The 17,984-nt window shown below is 36.5% G+C and overlaps 2 protein-coding genes across 2 annotated transcripts; both read right to left on the reverse strand.

Moving 5' to 3' along the window:
• Positions 1-7,072: 7,072 nt before the first annotated feature.
• Positions 7,073-13,256, reverse strand: LOC132189294 (eukaryotic translation initiation factor 3 subunit C). The gene is made up of 4 exons (XM_059603964.2): positions 13,152-13,256; positions 11,549-11,618; positions 9,538-11,331; positions 7,073-8,723 (listed from the first exon to the last, which is right to left on the reverse strand). Exons 2-4 carry the CDS (start codon positions 11,573-11,575, stop codon positions 7,719-7,721), a joined length of 2,826 nt encoding a protein of 941 aa, XP_059459947.1. The 5' UTR covers positions 11,576-11,618; positions 13,152-13,256; the 3' UTR covers positions 7,073-7,718.
• Positions 13,257-14,792: 1,536 nt separating this feature from the next.
• YLMG1-2 (YGGT family protein) lies at positions 14,793-17,482 on the reverse strand. The gene is made up of 2 exons (XM_059604240.2): positions 16,624-17,482; positions 14,793-15,149 (listed from the first exon to the last, which is right to left on the reverse strand). The coding sequence occupies exon 1, from the start codon at positions 17,358-17,360 to the stop codon at positions 16,665-16,667; it is 696 nt and encodes a 231-aa protein (XP_059460223.2). The 5' UTR covers positions 17,361-17,482; the 3' UTR covers positions 14,793-15,149; positions 16,624-16,664.
• Positions 17,483-17,984: the final 502 nt, after the last annotated feature.

Raw genomic sequence — 17,984 nt, forward strand, 5'->3', positions numbered from 1 at the left:
TTTCCGTTGTTATTTTAGTATTTTGTTTTGCAGGGACAAGTGTGCTTCAGTTCAAGTTTGGGGGTGTGCTATGAGCCATGCTATTCCAAACAAGTTCATCCATGTCCAGGGTAAATTCTTTCCATGTTATAGACACATTAGGGACAATGTGTAATTTAAGTTTGGGAGTATGGGAGACACTTTACACACACTTTGTCCCAGTTCTATTTTATTTTTATTTTTATTGTTTATGAAAAAAAAAAATTCCCTGTTTTATTTTATTTTTGTTGTTTGTGAAAAGAATATATATATATATATATACATGTTCATGTTTGTCTTAAAATTTTGATTGAGCTTAAAAATTGTGATTTGATTTCATTGGTGAGCTTAAGGTGAAGAATTTTGATTTGGTTAAAGTCATAGTTAGTTTTGTTTCGTAGCCTTTTTAACTCGAGTTAGTAAGTCCTAGGGGTGTCTCTACACCTAATACCCTAAAACCATCTGATTTGGGAGTCATTGACTTCACACTCGTTATATGTGTCAATTAGAAAGCTTAAGGGAACCAAGCATTGCACAACCTGATGAAAAAAAAAAGAAAAAAAAAAAAATGTCATTGTTGTACATTCTAATAGGGATATCAGTGAACTTTGAGATATTGAGGCATTGAACAATGGAAATAATTCGAAGCTTCATATTTATGTGCTAATTCACTTTACACTATTTCGAACTTGTGATGCTTTAGCATGTCTTTTGTAAGTGATTAAATTTTAAAATTCCAATTGATTATGAAGATGGAGTTTATCTTTTTAAGCTTGCTAATGAATGAGAATTATGGTTTTGAGTGATACCTTAATTTTTGGATAACATGGACTCCTGTATAATGTTTGTGGGTAACATTCTTGGAAAACCCTCACTGGACTTCACTCGTCCTCTAGGAAATTCGTAAGGGTTTAAAAGGCTTGTTGCATATGCTAAATGCAATCGTACATCCCACGAAAGATGGATTTATCTTTTTGTTTTTAGTTTCGTATTGCTAAGGGACTAGCAATATGTAAGTTTGGGGGTGTGTTAAGTGCCAAAATATTCATATTTTATCCCTTAAACTTATATGTGTTAATTCCTTAGTGTTGTTAGTTTGTGCTATTTTACTTCATTTTTGTGTTTTCTTTGTTCTATAGGTTTTTGGAAGAAAAGAAAGCATTTCCAAAAAAGTTCCAAGCTTAAAGGGCAAATTGGGAAGACCTAGAAGATATGGTTAAGCTTAGCCAATCATGGTTAAGTTTAATCAAATAAAGGAAATGATTAAATCAGGATTTCTCAAATTAGAGTCAAAATCGAATTGGATTCAAAATTAGATTATGCATATGTCTTGGTATTTTAACCATAACTTTCAGATCAAATATTTGATTGATGTGATTCAAGCGGCATTGGAAAGCTAACTCAAAATTATATAAATCATTTTGAAATAGTATTTTCCTAATTCGGAGCGCCGCAATGCCAAAATCACCCTGCAAGATAAGAACACAATTCTAGACGAATCGTATTCCGATTTGGACTTAGGTTTTCTTTATCCTAGTTGGACTATGACTTAAATCTCTGAATTTTCTAGGATTACTAGGGCTTATATGACTCTCTTAAGCCCTATAAATAGACCTCTAAGCCTTACAATTCAATATACAATTTGAAGGAGACAACTTTGGGGAAAGGAATTGGAGGCTACTTCTAGAAGCGATTTTCGGTTCTTTCTTTACCTTTTATTTTTAATTTTATTTTAATTATGTGTAACTAACTCTTAAGGAGGGCTAGATTGAAGTCCTAATTATGATTATTTAATATTTTAATATTGGTGTCTTTGTGATAATCATATTATGTTGCTTAACTTGATTAATTTTTGTTTTCTTGAATTCCTCATATGTATGTGAGTGGCCATTATAAGCATGTGGTACGGATTAGTTAATTAAATCAATTTGGATGATCGAGTCTTGGGTTTAATAAGAGTAACAAAAGATATCCACACCAGATTCTTGGATTAATCAACATGGGGAACCGAGAGTAGACACCCATGCCTTAGGCCACATGTGTCTGTTGATTTCCATAAATTTATGCTTTCTTAAAGAACAACTTAGTAGACACTCATGCTAAATCTTTTAAAAAAGAAAAGAATTAGAGTAAACACACATGCCTAATTCATTGCCTAGGAAAATCAATAGCTTAAGAAATAACTCATACCCTTAGGTTGGCAAACATTAAGTATTCACAATATGATTGAATCATTGTCATATTGTTATATTATCTAAGTATGATTAGTGGTAGATATCAAAGCCCTACCTTTAGCTTTTCATTTATCTTTATATCTTTTTATATTTCTTTTTCACAATATTAATTTAGTGACAAGTTAATATTTTTATCAATTCTAAAACAAAATCAACATTCCTCGTGGGATCGATTTCGTACTTGTTGCACTATACTATCGTTTAATCTTGTGCACTTGCGAGTAAAACATACTAAATATTATCTATTAATTTAGGTAGTATTTAGAATAACAAGCAGCCATTAGCTGCCCCTTATACATACCTGTTAAAAAACATGTATCAACACCCACAACAAGCCTACACCCTTCCTTGAAACCAATCTTCATGGCTGCCAATGAAATGTAAAGAGCTTTTAAAATTTGCATGGTACCTCAGACATTGGTCTCTCAACTATCAAAATCAAACAACTACCCACATTAGTACTCCTAACCATGGAGCAATAATCCTATAAACGATGGTAGTGCTTATCTAATTTCTCATAGATTGTTTCTCTTACTTTTTTCCTTGCCCTATATAGAGAACTCAAATGGACATCCTTATTCCATTTGGCATTCACCTTTTTCTGCAACACCTCATGTTTGGGTGCTCCCTAAAAGAATCCATGCACTACTCAATAATTCAACTCGAGTTGACCTTATGATTTTGGTATCTTCTAGTGCAAGTGTGTTTTGGCCTTAGGAATACTAAAATGAATGTCAACTCATTCTTCAACTACCTCCCATTTATCCTATATTTGCATCTTGGGTCTTTGCAAACAATCACAATCCTTTTATTTTCATTTCTCTTGAATTTCAAGTCATTTCCTCTCATAATATTGTATTGTCTCACAGCTTTTCTAAATTCAACTACATTGTGAAATGTATTCCCTACAATCAATGTTGGATTACTCAAGTTAGTAGAATTAAACTATACCCTTTTGGTTACATCACTATGAGTTGAGTGCACTACACCATCATCACCACTAGAATGTGGTGACCTTAGCTAATTACTATCGTCCATGTCTGAACTACCATCACTCTCTTCCCTCTCTTCCCCACCTTTATGTTCTCCATCATTTTCATTTGCATCACCCTCCCCAGCATTTCCAACGACATCCTCATCATTTTTCCCAATCTCACCAACAGTGCCATCCCCTTCTACCTCTGCCTCTTCATTTTCAACCCCCTCATCAATGTCCCCATAACCATGTGTAGTTTCCTCACCCGAATCAAGACAATATGTATCATCACTAAGAACTTCATCCCTGAAAGAATCCTTCTTAAACACAACTCTCCTCTCATACTTTGAATCTTCTTCATTATCTCCTTAACTACAACATCTACTACACCATACATTACTACATACAATATTACAAGATCATGACCTACATGGTTTGCCACCATTTTAGTTACATTGTGGTCCGTGGACATAAGTCTTAACCCTTGGTCTAAAGTCAATCCTGGTAAATTGTAATAAACAAGGTACCCATACCTATACCCATATATCTTACCTATGTCGTCTATATCAGAAAAATTCAATTTATTCCCATCATATGGGTCTGGGTAATTACTAACATCGCCCCCAACATAATTAATCCTATGTTGCCTATTAAAAATACCTCCATGGTGCACCTTAAACATCATAGACAATGTACCTATCATGTGTCCCGCCACATTCATTACATTGAAAGATTGAAATGTGCAATAGAATACCCCAAACAATTCCAAACACTAAAAACTAATACAATGAGAAAGTTGTAAATGTGCAATACAATACCCCTATTTAAGTGTAAAAGCAAATGACATAAACATTTATAAAAAACCGACACTTTTAACTTATTTAATTGTTGAAACATAATGCAAACTGGTCTCATACATACACAAGCAGCAAAAAACTACATTACCCTTATACTCAGACTAGCCACGAACCAACCAACAACAACTTCACAAAAAAGGTTTATGTCCTGCCAATATGCATTTACATTTGTCCATTTTAAAGTCAGCAACCAAACAATGAAAATTACAATGAAAGAGACCACTTTATTTAATGTATAATATTCATAGTGCTAATCACGTGTCCAACACAAGCACCATCTAGGGAACCACACTTAAATCAGAGAAACATACCCTTCAAAATTAGGGGGCTTCACTTTAGTAATAAACAATGACTATCAACGACAAGATGACCAAAAAATAAGAACTTTTAACAACATTATCAAAAAAACAACTTTTAATGCAGAAAAAGACAAGAATATGACTCATTGCAAATAAATAATAGCCAAACTAAAACTCCACAAAATCCCTTCTAGAAACATTACATGCAAAACCCCTAAATATCCAATACAAATTTAAGATCAAACACAACTTTCAGAAAATGTAAACTACAAACCCTAAAATATAAAATTTGGGATAACGTTAAACTTACTTGATAATCGTAGTCACGAACTAATTTAGATACAATTATAGAGTAAATTGCTGCAAATCGACACCCTAACTTCAGCTATTACGGTTCACCAACAACGAAGAGTAGGGTTCGTGACCACTTTTTGAAATGTTTGGCAAACGGTGCTCACTTGAGTTTTCACATTTAGGTTAAAAAATTTGGGTTTTTTCAAAGAAGGGTGGTTTGGACATTTCAGTTAGTAAGTATGAGGGTATAACGGGTATGGATGGGGTTAAAAACCATGTGCAGGTCATGTGATGACAATTTTGTTTGAGGTTAACGATTCAATTTGATGGAGTGGTTCAAATTGATTGTAATTGAAAGTTCAAGGGTCCAAATTGAGAGGTTTTAAAGTTTGGGGGCTTGTCAAATCAGGTGGTAATTCAGGGGTCTATAGTGAAGTTACCCCTTTCTATTTTCTTAACCCTACATTATGTCCCAATAAAAGCCCTTATTTGATCTTGACGAATGTATGGTTCAAAGATTTTCATGACTAATCAATTAGTGTGGTGTAAATTTTTTTCGACATCCTTTCATAAGACTAATTGTTTCTTGATTAAGTGGTTTTCATATGATCTATGATGTTTGATTTTGCTTTCATTATTCAATTCACATATACTTGTGTTACACCTATTTCAAAGTGATTTCAATTTTTGAGTGTTAACACCGGTAAGACTTGAATCAAAACATATTTTCTGATAGAAATTCAAGGTCATGTATATTTGAAATTTCAAGTGTGTTTATGTTGGCTGAAAATTTTCACTTGCATTGAGTTTTGAGAGCATGTGAAAATTCTTTAGTAGTTGATAGTATTTTTTTTTTTCTAACCTATAACAAAATCTTATTGCCCTAGATTAAAAAAAAAAAAAAGTTTTTTGTTTCTTGAGTCTTTATTTCTGTATTTTGTTGAGTAGATATATGATTTTACATTTTTTAGCATACACTCAGTTGATGTGACATGCTCACTGAGACGTAAAGGTTTTGCCCATGAACCCAACATAGAGCTAAGGGTTTCCTCACAAGCATAAACAAACATATTTAAGGTGCAAAGTCCATGAAAAAGATTTTAGTCATGAATTTCACTGTTGTCATGCTCAATTTATTGCACATAAACATGTTTCTTTGTTAAAGATAGAGATGACTTAGAAAATTTTGAAGATAACAATGTGGAGATTTTTAACCCTTGTGAGCTTTGAGCCAAACATTCTTTGGAAAGCGAAAATTTTTGTGATATCATATTTCATTTGGAAGCACAGAAATTATTCCGCTGCTAGTCTCATTATTCATTCTTTTGGCCAAATGCTAAAAATTCATTAATTTTTATGCCACGCTTGAATATGAGAAGTCATGAATGTTGAAGAATTATGCAAATCCTTGATAAATGAGATTTGGCCATTTTGCTATACCTTGAGCTTGTAATTTGTTTTCATGATATATTGTTGCTAGTTACCTCGTTGAGCCTTTTCATTAGCATTTCTTTCTTAAGAGTGCATCATTTCTAAATCTAATAATTTTAATAAGGATTTGATGTATTGATGTGGTACAAAGTTTTGAATTTTTTTGTATTAAAAAGTGAAAAGATTTTGTTTAGCAGTAATTTTTATATTTGAATAATAATAAAAAGTGAATAACGTGATATAAAAAATTAAAAAAAAAAAAGGAAAAATATTTTGATGTTAATTTTTTTGAAAAAAAAAAAAATTGTAGGTAAATGTGTTTGAGGGGATAAAATGATTTGCCAAACACAACCCCAATTCTTACAAAAGTAGTCAGCTCCCGTACTGTTTGCATACTTTTCTTTCCTTATAAGTTCAGTAATTCTTTTTGGTTGGAAATTAATGGAACGTCCACACAGGTTACTAGAGTTAGAATCCAAGGTAGTTATAAGATATCAGGTTAGTGGGCCCTTGGGCCTTTAGGTCAAGAGTTGAATAGTTGGGCTGAAAAGCCCATTTTGTCTGAGAAGTTGGGCCCCTAGTAAGGCCCAAGTAGTTAGGGGCTGAGTCTATATTAGACTCATGAGAGGATTGTATGAGGCATTGAAGATGAATATGAAAACCCATTTTCTTTCTTTGTACATTTGGAGAACGAACTTCTCCAAATGCTCAAACCATTATTATCAATTGATTATTAGACAAGGAACATAATCCTTTACAGTTTATTTGAATTAGATAATATCCGGTTAATTATATTGAAGAGATATTTTTGCCTTTTTACCTTTTTAAGAGACAAAAATATCCCTCCAATATAACTAACAAAATATTATCGATTCAAATGAAATGAGAAGATGCTAATTCAAATGATTTCCATGGGAGCTTTTTGGAGCTGATTGAGAAGAAAAACACAACAAAACTCACTAGTTTTCAAGTCTGTCAAACAAAATCATTCCACCAACTCATACAAGTAAACTAACATTACAGGCAACTGATGAAACAAAACACGATGAAAGAGTACGCTTGCTGTCATGGCAGCAACAAGCATAAGCATAAATATCCACTTTCAAAGTCCCAAGTTCAGGTTGGAACTTTAGATAAACTGAAGGTAAAATTCAAAAATTGCAAGAAAATGAAACAAATTTGGATTGGGCCCCTATCAGCATCATTGGGACTCTCTTTGTGAGCTCCACTCGTCTCACACCCTTCTTGAAGACATTCCAGGACAAAGCTAGCAGTGAGTTGAGCACCAAAGGAGCTAAGGTGGCGTGGGACCAAGTGTGTGCTTTGGGTGTAATCACAAGGAAGAGTGGAACAAGCCAGCTATGTTTAAGCACTTGTGGGACTTATGCTCAGACACGAATAGCCTTAGTGCGTTAGTGAACAAGCAACAGATTGAGCGGCTAGAAAGCCGTTGAGCGTTAGAGCATCCATTTTCTTGCTTGGGAGAGATGGCCATCTTTTGCTCCTACTGCTCCTATTCATAGGCTATATGCATCTGATGTAAGGGCTTCTGTAACGCAAGAACTCTAATCAGTAGGTTTTTCTCAGCCACTAGTCTCACTATATGTTTCTAAGAACGAAATCCCCTGTTGAGACTGACCATGCGGTTCGAAGAATCCATCTGCGATCCCCTCACGGCTGAACCACTTTGATAAGCAGTCCTCCCTGACCCACCTCCATACGCAGCATCTTGATATCGTGTACCTGGATAGCCAGCACCGGTGCCTCGGGACTGACCTGTCCGGTCCCTTGAGTACCCACCTCCAGCAGCTTGGCCTAGTGCCAAAGGCCTCCCTCCACCAGCACCATATCCTGTACGCCCAGATCCACCACCTTGCCTTCCCTGAGTGAAAGAAAAGCTCTCTTGCCACCTACCTCCCCCAGCATTATAATCCTGGTTATCTCTCCGCCTTGGAGGTAGATCCAAACCACCACCACCTATCCTTGCTTCTGTTGCCCTCTCATTACTTTCTGCAAGGACAGAAAGCTTTTCTGTTAACTGGAACGCCAGAGCCTGTAACCTAGTGTGTTCAACATCATGGAAAACAATGCACTGGGTTGGTTGGTCCCAACTTGCATAAAGCTCCTCACTGATCATCATCTTGCTAACAATGCTGTGAATCTGGGCATCTGAGAGGTCAAACATTTTAATGAGCTGGTCCAAGCTCAGGGAATCATAGGATGAGGAGTACGTAAATAGGTAGGTCCTCAGTGCCTCTTCCTTGATCTTAGCCTTGAGCATCTCAAGGACATTATCTCGATTCCTGAAGAGCTTCCATGCATCCAGGGACGTGATAACATCAAAAGCCTTCTCAAAGTCTCCCTTGCTAAGGGCCCTGGTGGCTGCCATTATGTGGTCTCTGACATTTTCTGGGGGACCTGTGAATGTTTGCCTCTCACTCACCTCAAGCAATCGCCGGAAAGTCTTACTTATGACCTTGCGTTTTGGATCATGAGTGTTTGCTGCCATGTTGGGCACTTCCAGCAGCATAGCACATATCAGATGGACAGCCTCCAGCAGCTCAAGATTTATGTGCATATGGTACGGCATCTGACGTCTCCTTTCGATCCTTTCCTGTTTTACATTTAAGGGGAAGCATTTACAAAAGTGAGCCCTTGGACATATACATAAATAATATGAATATTATTTATATCACATAGGAGATGCACTGAAGCTAACCCAACAACAATATTTACCAGAAGAGATGCAAACATAAAGGTGTTTCTATTTCTTGATTCTAGATGAAAACACAAAAGCAATCCTTCTTAGGACGTTTTTCACTTGCTCCCATTCAAAAGAAAAATTCAAAAGCAACTGATTATAATCATTTATTAATCCTGTCAAAAGTATAAAAAAGAAAAAAGAAAAAGTCATCGTCACCAAGGACAGAGATTTCCTCCAAACTGGGTTATAAAATTGCCAAGTGCCCTCTTGAGCTTGTGAGAAGCTTTTTTTTTTTTTAATAGTTCTATGAAAAACCATATGATTTTCACATGCTAATTAAAAAGAGAAATGCTAGACACATTTCCACTGGCCACTCTAACATTCCCTAACGTGGCAGTGACAATCACCATTAGATTTTAGATAAATCACTATTGAATTTTGAATCCAATGGTAATTTGCATTATTACGTTAAGGAGCATGCACTTGGGAGTGTGTAACATTTTTCAATTAAAAAAGCATGTTTCTCACATGCTAAAGGACACATGGCAAATTTATAGACGGGTTAGAGAAAAATTGTCCCTCCAAGAATGAAATGAATACAAGGACCTTGAATTGGGATATAATTTCAAAAGCACCAACATGTTACTGTGTCATTAAAAAAATACAGCATCAACAACACATCATCATTAATCTACATATGAAACAAGAACACAGGCATCAGTACCTGTTCTGGAGTCTTCTCATGGTATCGGCTTTGTGAAACACCTTGTGCAAGCAACTCCTTTACCCTTCCACCTGAATATAGTTCAGAAAGGCATCCATGGCCTTCGGTGATTAATCCAACCCGGAACGCGCATAGACCAAGTTGTGCCATTGCCCTGTTGAAAAGGATCTGTGTTGATATGTCCATATGTTGGATGCTATCTTGCAGGTGACTCATAAGCAGCAAGTCACGTGAAGTTGAAAACTCATCCAAGATAGCATGGTGGTAAATGTCACAGAGCATGGCACGGGCCTTAGTCCGCTCATCTCCATACTTATAGATGAGGGACACCAGACAATCCATCAAGGTCCGGCTACTCTCTGGAAATGTGGGTTTCCGAGGAACAAGCTCTGGAGTAACAATAAATGGAGATGGACCCCTACTTTCCTCAACTACTTTATGCTCCTCACCTGCTTCTCCATTATCTCTATCTCCAGTCAGCTCAGCCAGTTTTCTCATGGCATCATAAACCTCTTGTGGCTTATAATAGATGAGTTCAATCCGCTTTAAGGCAACCTTTGCAGCAGCTTTGAAGTCCCTAACCCGTTCTAAATAATCCTGGACATTTTGAGCAAGAACCGAAAACATAGGCTCATCCCTGAGTCTCTCAACATACTCACGAGTGTGGGGATCAATGCATTGCAAGCTCTTGAAAAACTCAGCATCTATCCTTTCAACAAATGCAACCAAGTTTCCCCAAACCTGGATTGTCCCATTATAGTCTGGCCCCTTCTGGGTTTCATTCTCATCAGGCTCTACCATATCATCCACCACTATGTTGGGATACTGGATGAGAATGTCCAGTATCACAAGCATATTCTGTACACATTTCTTCCATACATTTATGGGCATGTGGCCATTGAGACCCGGGTTGACATCAAATTGTGCAGAGACAACACTGAATAGAATTTCAATCTTCTGTGCAGGGGTTTTGGCAACCTTTGTCAAAAAGGTAAGCTGTTCAACCTGCTCAAACCTTCCCGTTCCTCTCCTACCCCGAGCAGCCACAACCTCCTTGAATTTCTTGTTAACTGTATCCCATGTGACCTCACTAGGGTTCTTGAATTGCTTATCCATGAGCTTCTCTCTCTTGCTCATCTTCTTCTCCCACTCTCCATCATCTTCGTCTTGGCTATCCCCGCCCTTTTCATCATCTTCATCTTCAGAATCTTTGAATTCAATCTTTGTAGGATCCTCCTCAATCTCCGAATCAGTTTCTTCATCCTCATCCTCATCCTCATCCCTTTCCTCATCACTCTCAGGATTTTCCCTATACTTACTTATCAAATCCTCGTACTGTTTGTTGTTTTTCTTCAGCTTCTGTTTCATTGAGTTCAAGGCCTTAGCATTGCTGCTGCTCATCTTCTTCTTTGCATCCTTGTTGGCCAAAGCCTGACTGAGAAAGTCCTCCAACATCACAAGTGCTTTAATGTAAAGGTTAGGGGCCTTTTCAGACTCCGTAAGGCGCATGACTTTCTCCAGTTGTTTATTCATCTTGTCAAAGCTTTCCTGTAAGCTCACCCAGTCATTTATCTTCATGGCATTCTTCATTTGGTCAACTGTGGCTGACATTTCCTCAAAGCGTTTATCTTTTGCAGACCTAACGACCCGCTTTTGGTCACCAGAGTCATCACTATCACTTGGATTTTCTTTAAGGTATCTGCTTCCAGCAGCTTGGGTGGCAGGGTCTACAGGGGCCCCATTCTCAATCTCTTCATCATAATCACTCTCCTCCTCCTCGGAGTCACTGCCACCCTGTTAATAACACAAAAAGATCTTACAAAATCCTTAAACAAAGGCAGTTCTTAAAGTTCAACAATAATACAAAATCCAATAATTTATATTAATAAGGTATTGAAATAAAGGTAAGAACCTGGGATGTCCAGAAACGTGAAGGTATTGAAATAAAGTTCAACAATAATACAAAATCCAATAATTTATATTAATAAGGTATTGAAATAAAGGTAAGAACCTGGGATGTCCAGAAACGTGAAGCCATTCTCACAAGCGAGTTAAATGCAACAGATCAGAAACCGCAGGAACTGCATTTAAACAAGCAAAATTTATGACATCTTCAGTGAATTGACATCTACAATTTAAGTGTCCCAATGAAAATAAACCTTGGCTCCGTCATGACCAATTTGTATAATACAATAACATGGATAAGATAATCACTTACTCCACAAAACAAAAAAAAAAAAACAAAAACAAAAAACAAAAAAACAAAACAAAACAAAAACACACAAGAAGGAGTTTATAACCCAAAAAACACCAAATGGTTATCAGGAAAAAATTGTAAATTTGAATAAGGTAATACTTTTAAACCTAGTACTCTTACTTACAAGTTACAAAACAACCCATAAACACAAACCAACATGCTCAACTAGGCCTTAAGAAGCCACTTCGCTTCGCTAAGTTGAATTTTCAATTCCTGTGTTTCTACAGAACAAAAGAGCCTCAAAAGATAACAATAAATAATCCTTCATATAAAACCAATTCAATAATCCAAAATCGCAGATTCTTCATATATCCACTAATTTAAACCCTGTGTTTTGCTGCAATTTGAAAATCCAAGAATTGAAGGCTTACTGGATGCTAAATTTCGTGTCTCAAATAAAGCGGGAGTGCCATGTAAGAGAATTTGTGAAAAAAAAAATTATGAAGATCTCATTTGCTACCAAAAGTAGGAGGTTTATTTGTAAAAGCTACTCAGATAATTCCTCCTAATTAGCCCACTAACAGTAAGGTATTTTGTAAATCACCTAAAAAAAGAACACCAAAAATAAAGCATTGTGGGCTCGGCCTCTGATATAAAACCATGCTCATCGCACTTTATGCAACACAAGCCTAGATAAGAATTTTTTAATTGCTATATATACTCAGATGCTTTCTAGAAATAACCAAAGCTTGGTTTTGTCCTTAGAAGGGATGAAAGAGGAACAAAATCTCATTTCTATAACATCCAAAGTTGCTTAGATATAACAAAATCCTTGTTAAAAAAAGAAGTCTTCACCAGCCATACAGCCAACTAGAATCATATGTGCATAGAAGTAAAAGAAAACTTACTTCAAGAAAACATCAAGTCATGAATGTTAAATAATAAGGCAGCCATATAACTTCAAAAAGGACAATAGGGTACATGAAATTTAACGCACACAAATGAGAAATCAAGAACAAACCTTTAAATTACAAACAGAAATTCCCAGAGACTGCCAAACAACTCTGAAATATTACACAGAAACACACCCACCCCTTTATCCAGATTAGACAACTGAGGAAAAAATCCAATCACAATGGCATGTCAACCTCGTTGAGGATAATATGGGTACTAAAAACTAAAGATATATATACACAGCCGAAGCCCGCGAAAATTGTATCACAAGTGGAAATGAAAAGGAGAAAGAAGATTATGGTGAGAGAGAAACTACTCGCTGAAGCTCAGTATATGAATTAGTGCGTCAGAACACAGACAGACAAAGAAAGAAAAATATCAACCAGAACATATAAAAGATCATTGCCCATTGGAGTTACCAGTGAAAGCTGTTGTTGGTGGACACAAAGGGTAGAATTCAAACCTTACTAAGCAGCTCGCAGATAGATCGGCGCAAAGGGAGCGGGAGCGGCGGGAGTGGCAGCAGCAAATATGACGGAGCGAAGTCTTAGGTTACGGTTGTCTGAGTTAAAAATAATAATAATAATAATAATAGTAATAAAAAGTATCTATAATCTATATCACTACACTTTTACTTTTTTATTTAAACCCGGATCGGGTCGGCATTGGGCAAGTTTTGCGCCGTATCTTGGGCCCATTATTGGAGGCAAAGAGAAACAGGGCTGAGAGACCTTCGTGAACTAGTAATGTGGCAAGATTGTGGACCAAACCAAGCCACATTCTCAAGGACATTGACATTCTTGCAAGGCCTCCAATGAATTCTCCACCAGAGCACCTGTCAAGATTTCTCTTCCAAGCAAATTTGCATAAGCAACTCTTTGCTTGGTTGATTTTCATTCCATTCCAGACCCTCATTTGGTCAAGAGTTTTAAGTTTAGTTCTTGATTTTTCTCCCTAATTGCGATGCCATGACAGAACATGAGAAGCCGTTAAAATATACACAACATTCAAAACTACTTTCACCTTTACTTGACATTTAACTTGATTTTTCAAAAAACCCATGAAACTATTTCATTTTCTAAAACATTTCATCTCATATCATGTACATAAATGTTATGGACTTTGTTGTGATGTTGGAAGTTAAATTTTCAAAGCTTTTTCAGGAAATGAAGTCATCAGTATATGTTTACAAACACTTTTTTCAATCATAAAAGCCTGGCATCTAAAATCTCAGCAACAAAAGTAGCTTCATCAAAGGCTTACCCATGCTCAAGTTGAAAAGTAGTTAACATAGACTACACAGTACACACTTTTTATTTAACTTATTAGTCGTGCTATACATTCACCTTCGGTCCTTCTCCTTTCCTTTCAATAATCACGCCCTTCTCTTTTCTCCCTTCTCTCTATGCCCACATCCGTTCTATTCCAAATCCTAGAAAGCGGCCCCTATTCCAAATCACCTCCCCACCTCCCACCCCACATATGTTCTATTTCAAATCCTAGAAAGGCCTCTGTAACTCTCCAGAGGGCCCCCTTTTTCAGTAAGTATCTTTTTATGGTTTAATTTATGAAATTTATATAATTATTATAACGATAAACTAGAAGAAATAGCAAGGAACACTAGATGGCAACCTGATGAAAGTTTAAATAATGCACGTAAATCTTATGCTTGTAGGCCTTTTTGCTCCCCAAGTAAACGCACCGCACCATTTTAATTTTCACATTTGAATTTGTAAACCCTTGAAGTTATTTGCAAATTTACGTGTCCCCTAACATCGGGATTCGAACTAGTGAACTCCACTTCAATAAGTATAGTCCCAGCCGATTGAGCTACCTTTTTGTGATTGCCTTCCTGATTACCATGCCCATATGGCCCATTTAAATATTATAGTGAGATCTTAAAAATTATACAAACAATGATCAAAAAATTGTATCTGTGGTTAAAAAAAATTGACCACTGTCCATTACCCGTATTGAAATTTTATACTACGGCTTTTTGGTATGTAGATTATTTTAAGCTGTGTGGATCAAATTCATGGCCTCTAACCTAACATGTTACTTCATTTCCTGGTTGGGTGAAATTTCTTAAAAAAGGATTAAAAAGAGAAACAAGGAAGAAGAAATGAATAGATGTAAACAACAAACAAGTATACAGAGGCCATGCCCACAAGACAAGCAAGGAACAGCTTTACAACAAGGAGAGAGTTCTATATAGTAACTACTTGTAATAAAAAGCCAAAACCAGATACATGTAAACCTCCGGCAAAAAGTGTTTCTTTTTTTCAGCAACACTAGCCAACTCTCAGAACAGAGAGAGTACTCTGAAGAATCAACTTAAGATGTTGCTGGTATAGGTAGACACTGGTAGATATTTTCCAGCAACCCATGAGCATTTGAAAGCGATTCTGATTCATATAGTTATCTGCAGTCCCAAAAGTCAATCCTTAACATTCACTTTTCCCTGAAAACCAAGTATAAAGATGATTACTTCTAAAGGAAGCCAAACATATCATCAAACATATCATCACCATCCTGGAAATCTGAAGATCTTAATTCTTAGGACTCTTTCAAGGGAACTGGCAAAACATTAACCTCAAATTGTGTCATTCTTTGGTTTTGCCTTTAAAGGAATTGTTTCAACTTCAAAAAAACACAACATAAGTCTTGCCTTCAACTAGCACTTTCTAGTAAGAAACTTCTCATCCTAAATAAAGCAAGTTATTTCTTCAAAATGGTAAATGTTCACAATCCCATCTAGTTCAATAACTCATTTAGTCATCAACAGCCATAAATTTCTTCAAGAATGTGGCCTGGATTGCCAGTAATAAAGCAATTCAGTCACTATCCAACTTCAACAGAAAAACCAACTTTGAGCCATATTTGTAGATTGGAAAGTAGCAAGTGAATGCAAAAAATATCATTCTAAATCATGGAAGTTGCATTGCCTGTGCATGGATGTGGATAATCAATTGCACAAGCAAACAATAGAACAGTCATTCAATGAATCAATATACATTTCTAGAAACAAATCTTGGACATGATGAGAGCTTATATTGAATTTTTGAATATGCAAACTCTCTCTCTCCCCACTCTTATCCAAAGAAAACTTTCACCAAATGAAATGATAACATAGTTCACACTCAAATCCACTCGTCCATCAAGTTTCTGGTTTTTGTTAGGAGGGAAATTAAGGCTCGTTTGGTAAGTTTTTTGAAGAGTCTTTATCTTTTCAAACACAAAAACACACTTAACCAAATAAAACACTTTTCAGAAAACAAAATACAAAATACTTCTCAAAAAACAAAACAAAACACATTTTTTTAGAAAACTTCCCACTAGGAATATTTTGAGAAAACACATACTTATTTTTTAGGTGTAAAGGTTGACTTGTTACTTACAAAACAAAAAATTGTGGCCACCTTTCGACACACACGATCTTGAATTCGTTGACTTGTACAGAATTACCAGAAAAAAAAAAAAAAAAAAATCCCCTTCTTTACACCTATTGATTCACTCAGAATAACTTAGATGGGATTTCGGGGGTGATTCAAAAAGAAAATCCAAAAACTTGGAAGAACAAGAGAAACCTCTCTTTAGAAATTTTATTCTTCAAAACACAATTCTCTAACAAAGCCAAAACTTGCTTCTAAACAAGCAACAAGCCCTAATAATAATATTACTAGGAAACTTAATTGGAAGTAAATAAGGACTAAATGGACAAGAATTCCTTATTATTACAAATAAAGACTCTTACTCCTTAATGGACAGGAATTCCTATTACAAAAATAATTAAAGATCAAAATATCCAGATTTTTGTGAGACATTCTGCATCATTCTCCCCTTCCTAAAGAAAACTCGTCCTCGAGTTTTAAGAATCATTTCTTTATATTATATAACTGGAAGAAAAAAAACTAGTAAAATGTATTATTCCTTACCCAATCATGATCCAAGATAACCCAGCAATCCTCTCTTCTTCTCAATACATTCCCCTACTGCTATTAAGAATGGACCCAAGAGTGCCCAACACCGCGAAAGCCAGAAGTGGGCTCACGTCCAGTGTATCGAATATTGGTGGGATTATATTCCGGAAGAGATTCAAATAGGGATCGCACAAGTCCCGAATCGCCGACAAGGGCTGGCGCTCCCAGGGAATGTTGGGGAACCAGCTGAGCAAAACTCTAACCATCAAAACGCCACTGTAGATGTCAAGCCACTTGGCCAAGCCCGCCGCCACCACCGTCAGAGGCGTGTTCAGGTACCCGCTGGGCCGATCCTTTAGCGCCGCAAAGAACAGCGGACCAACCATGCCAGCTTGTTCGGTGATTTTGGGAGAGAGTTTTCCGATTAGTTTGTGGGTGAGGGTTGCGACGAATAAGGCTACGCCTGCGACGGTAGTGAGGATTTGGGTGATTGCGGACTGAGACGGGATTTCTGGGATTTGTGGGGCTAAAGTGGGGAGACAAGGGATTTCTGGGGTTTGTGGGGCTAAAGTGGGGAGACAAGAGGAAGCGGAAGTGGAAGCGGAAGCGAGCACAAGGGTAGGGTTACGTTTAGTGGGGAGGCGGAAAGAGATGGGATTTCGGGGGTTATGGAAGATGGGTTTCAGGTTTGGCGGTGGGAGGAGAAGTGGGCTTCGGACTAGGATAGCTTGAGAGGTCATCAGAGGAGCCATTGATTGTTTCGGGTAGGTGAAATCTTTTTGGTTTCAGGTAGATCGGCGCCACAGGGAACGGCAGGCTGCGGCAGCGGCAAATATGAAAGAGATAAGTCCTAGGTTACGGTTTTCTGAGAACCATAAAAAAATAAAAAATAAAAGATATATATATATATATATATATATATATATAATATTTTTTATTTGAACCACGGGTCGGGACCCATCGGGCAAGTTTTGCCCGAATCTAGGCCATTATTTAGAAAATGTGCAAGGCTACTTGATATGCATCGGCTCCACACTCACGTTGGTTTATTTAAATTTTGGGGTAACTTTATTTTAAATTCTTGAATTACCACATGATTTGATAAGTCTCTTTCAAATTTTAAAACTTCTTAATTTGAACCCTTGAACTTTCAATTATAGTCAATTTAAAACTCTCCGTCAGATTTAGCCGTTAACTTTTAACGGAAACACCTAAAAAGACTAAAATATCCATGATTTTTTTTAAAAAAAATTGGAATTAAGGGTAAATTTGAAATTTTATAAAAAAAATAGGGGTATAAACGTCATTATCTCATTTTAACGTTTAAAATCTGACGGGTGGTTTAAATTAATTGCAATTAAAAGTTTATGGGTTCA

This window comes from Corylus avellana, chromosome 9 (genome assembly GCF_965113065.1).
Source record: "Corylus avellana chromosome 9, dhCorAvel1.hap1.2, whole genome shotgun sequence".
Classification (NCBI taxonomy): domain Eukaryota; kingdom Viridiplantae; phylum Streptophyta; class Magnoliopsida; order Fagales; family Betulaceae; genus Corylus; species Corylus avellana.

Excerpts from the sequence above, each read along its gene's own strand:
- LOC132189294 (XM_059603964.2), bottom strand. The coding sequence starts at position 11,575 with ATGGCTTCACGTTTCTGGACATCCCAG. Across the intron at positions 11,332-11,548 it reads CACGTTTCTGGACATCCCAG|GGTGGCAGTGACTCCGAGGA; the intron begins GTTCTTACCTTT and ends TGTTATTAACAG. Across the intron at positions 8,724-9,537 it reads ATGAGAAGACTCCAGAACAG|GAAAGGATCGAAAGGAGACG; the intron begins GTACTGATGCCT and ends AATGTAAAACAG.
- YLMG1-2 (XM_059604240.2), bottom strand. The coding sequence starts at position 17,360 with ATGGCTCCTCTGATGACCTCTCAAGCTATCCTAGTCCGAAGCCCACTT.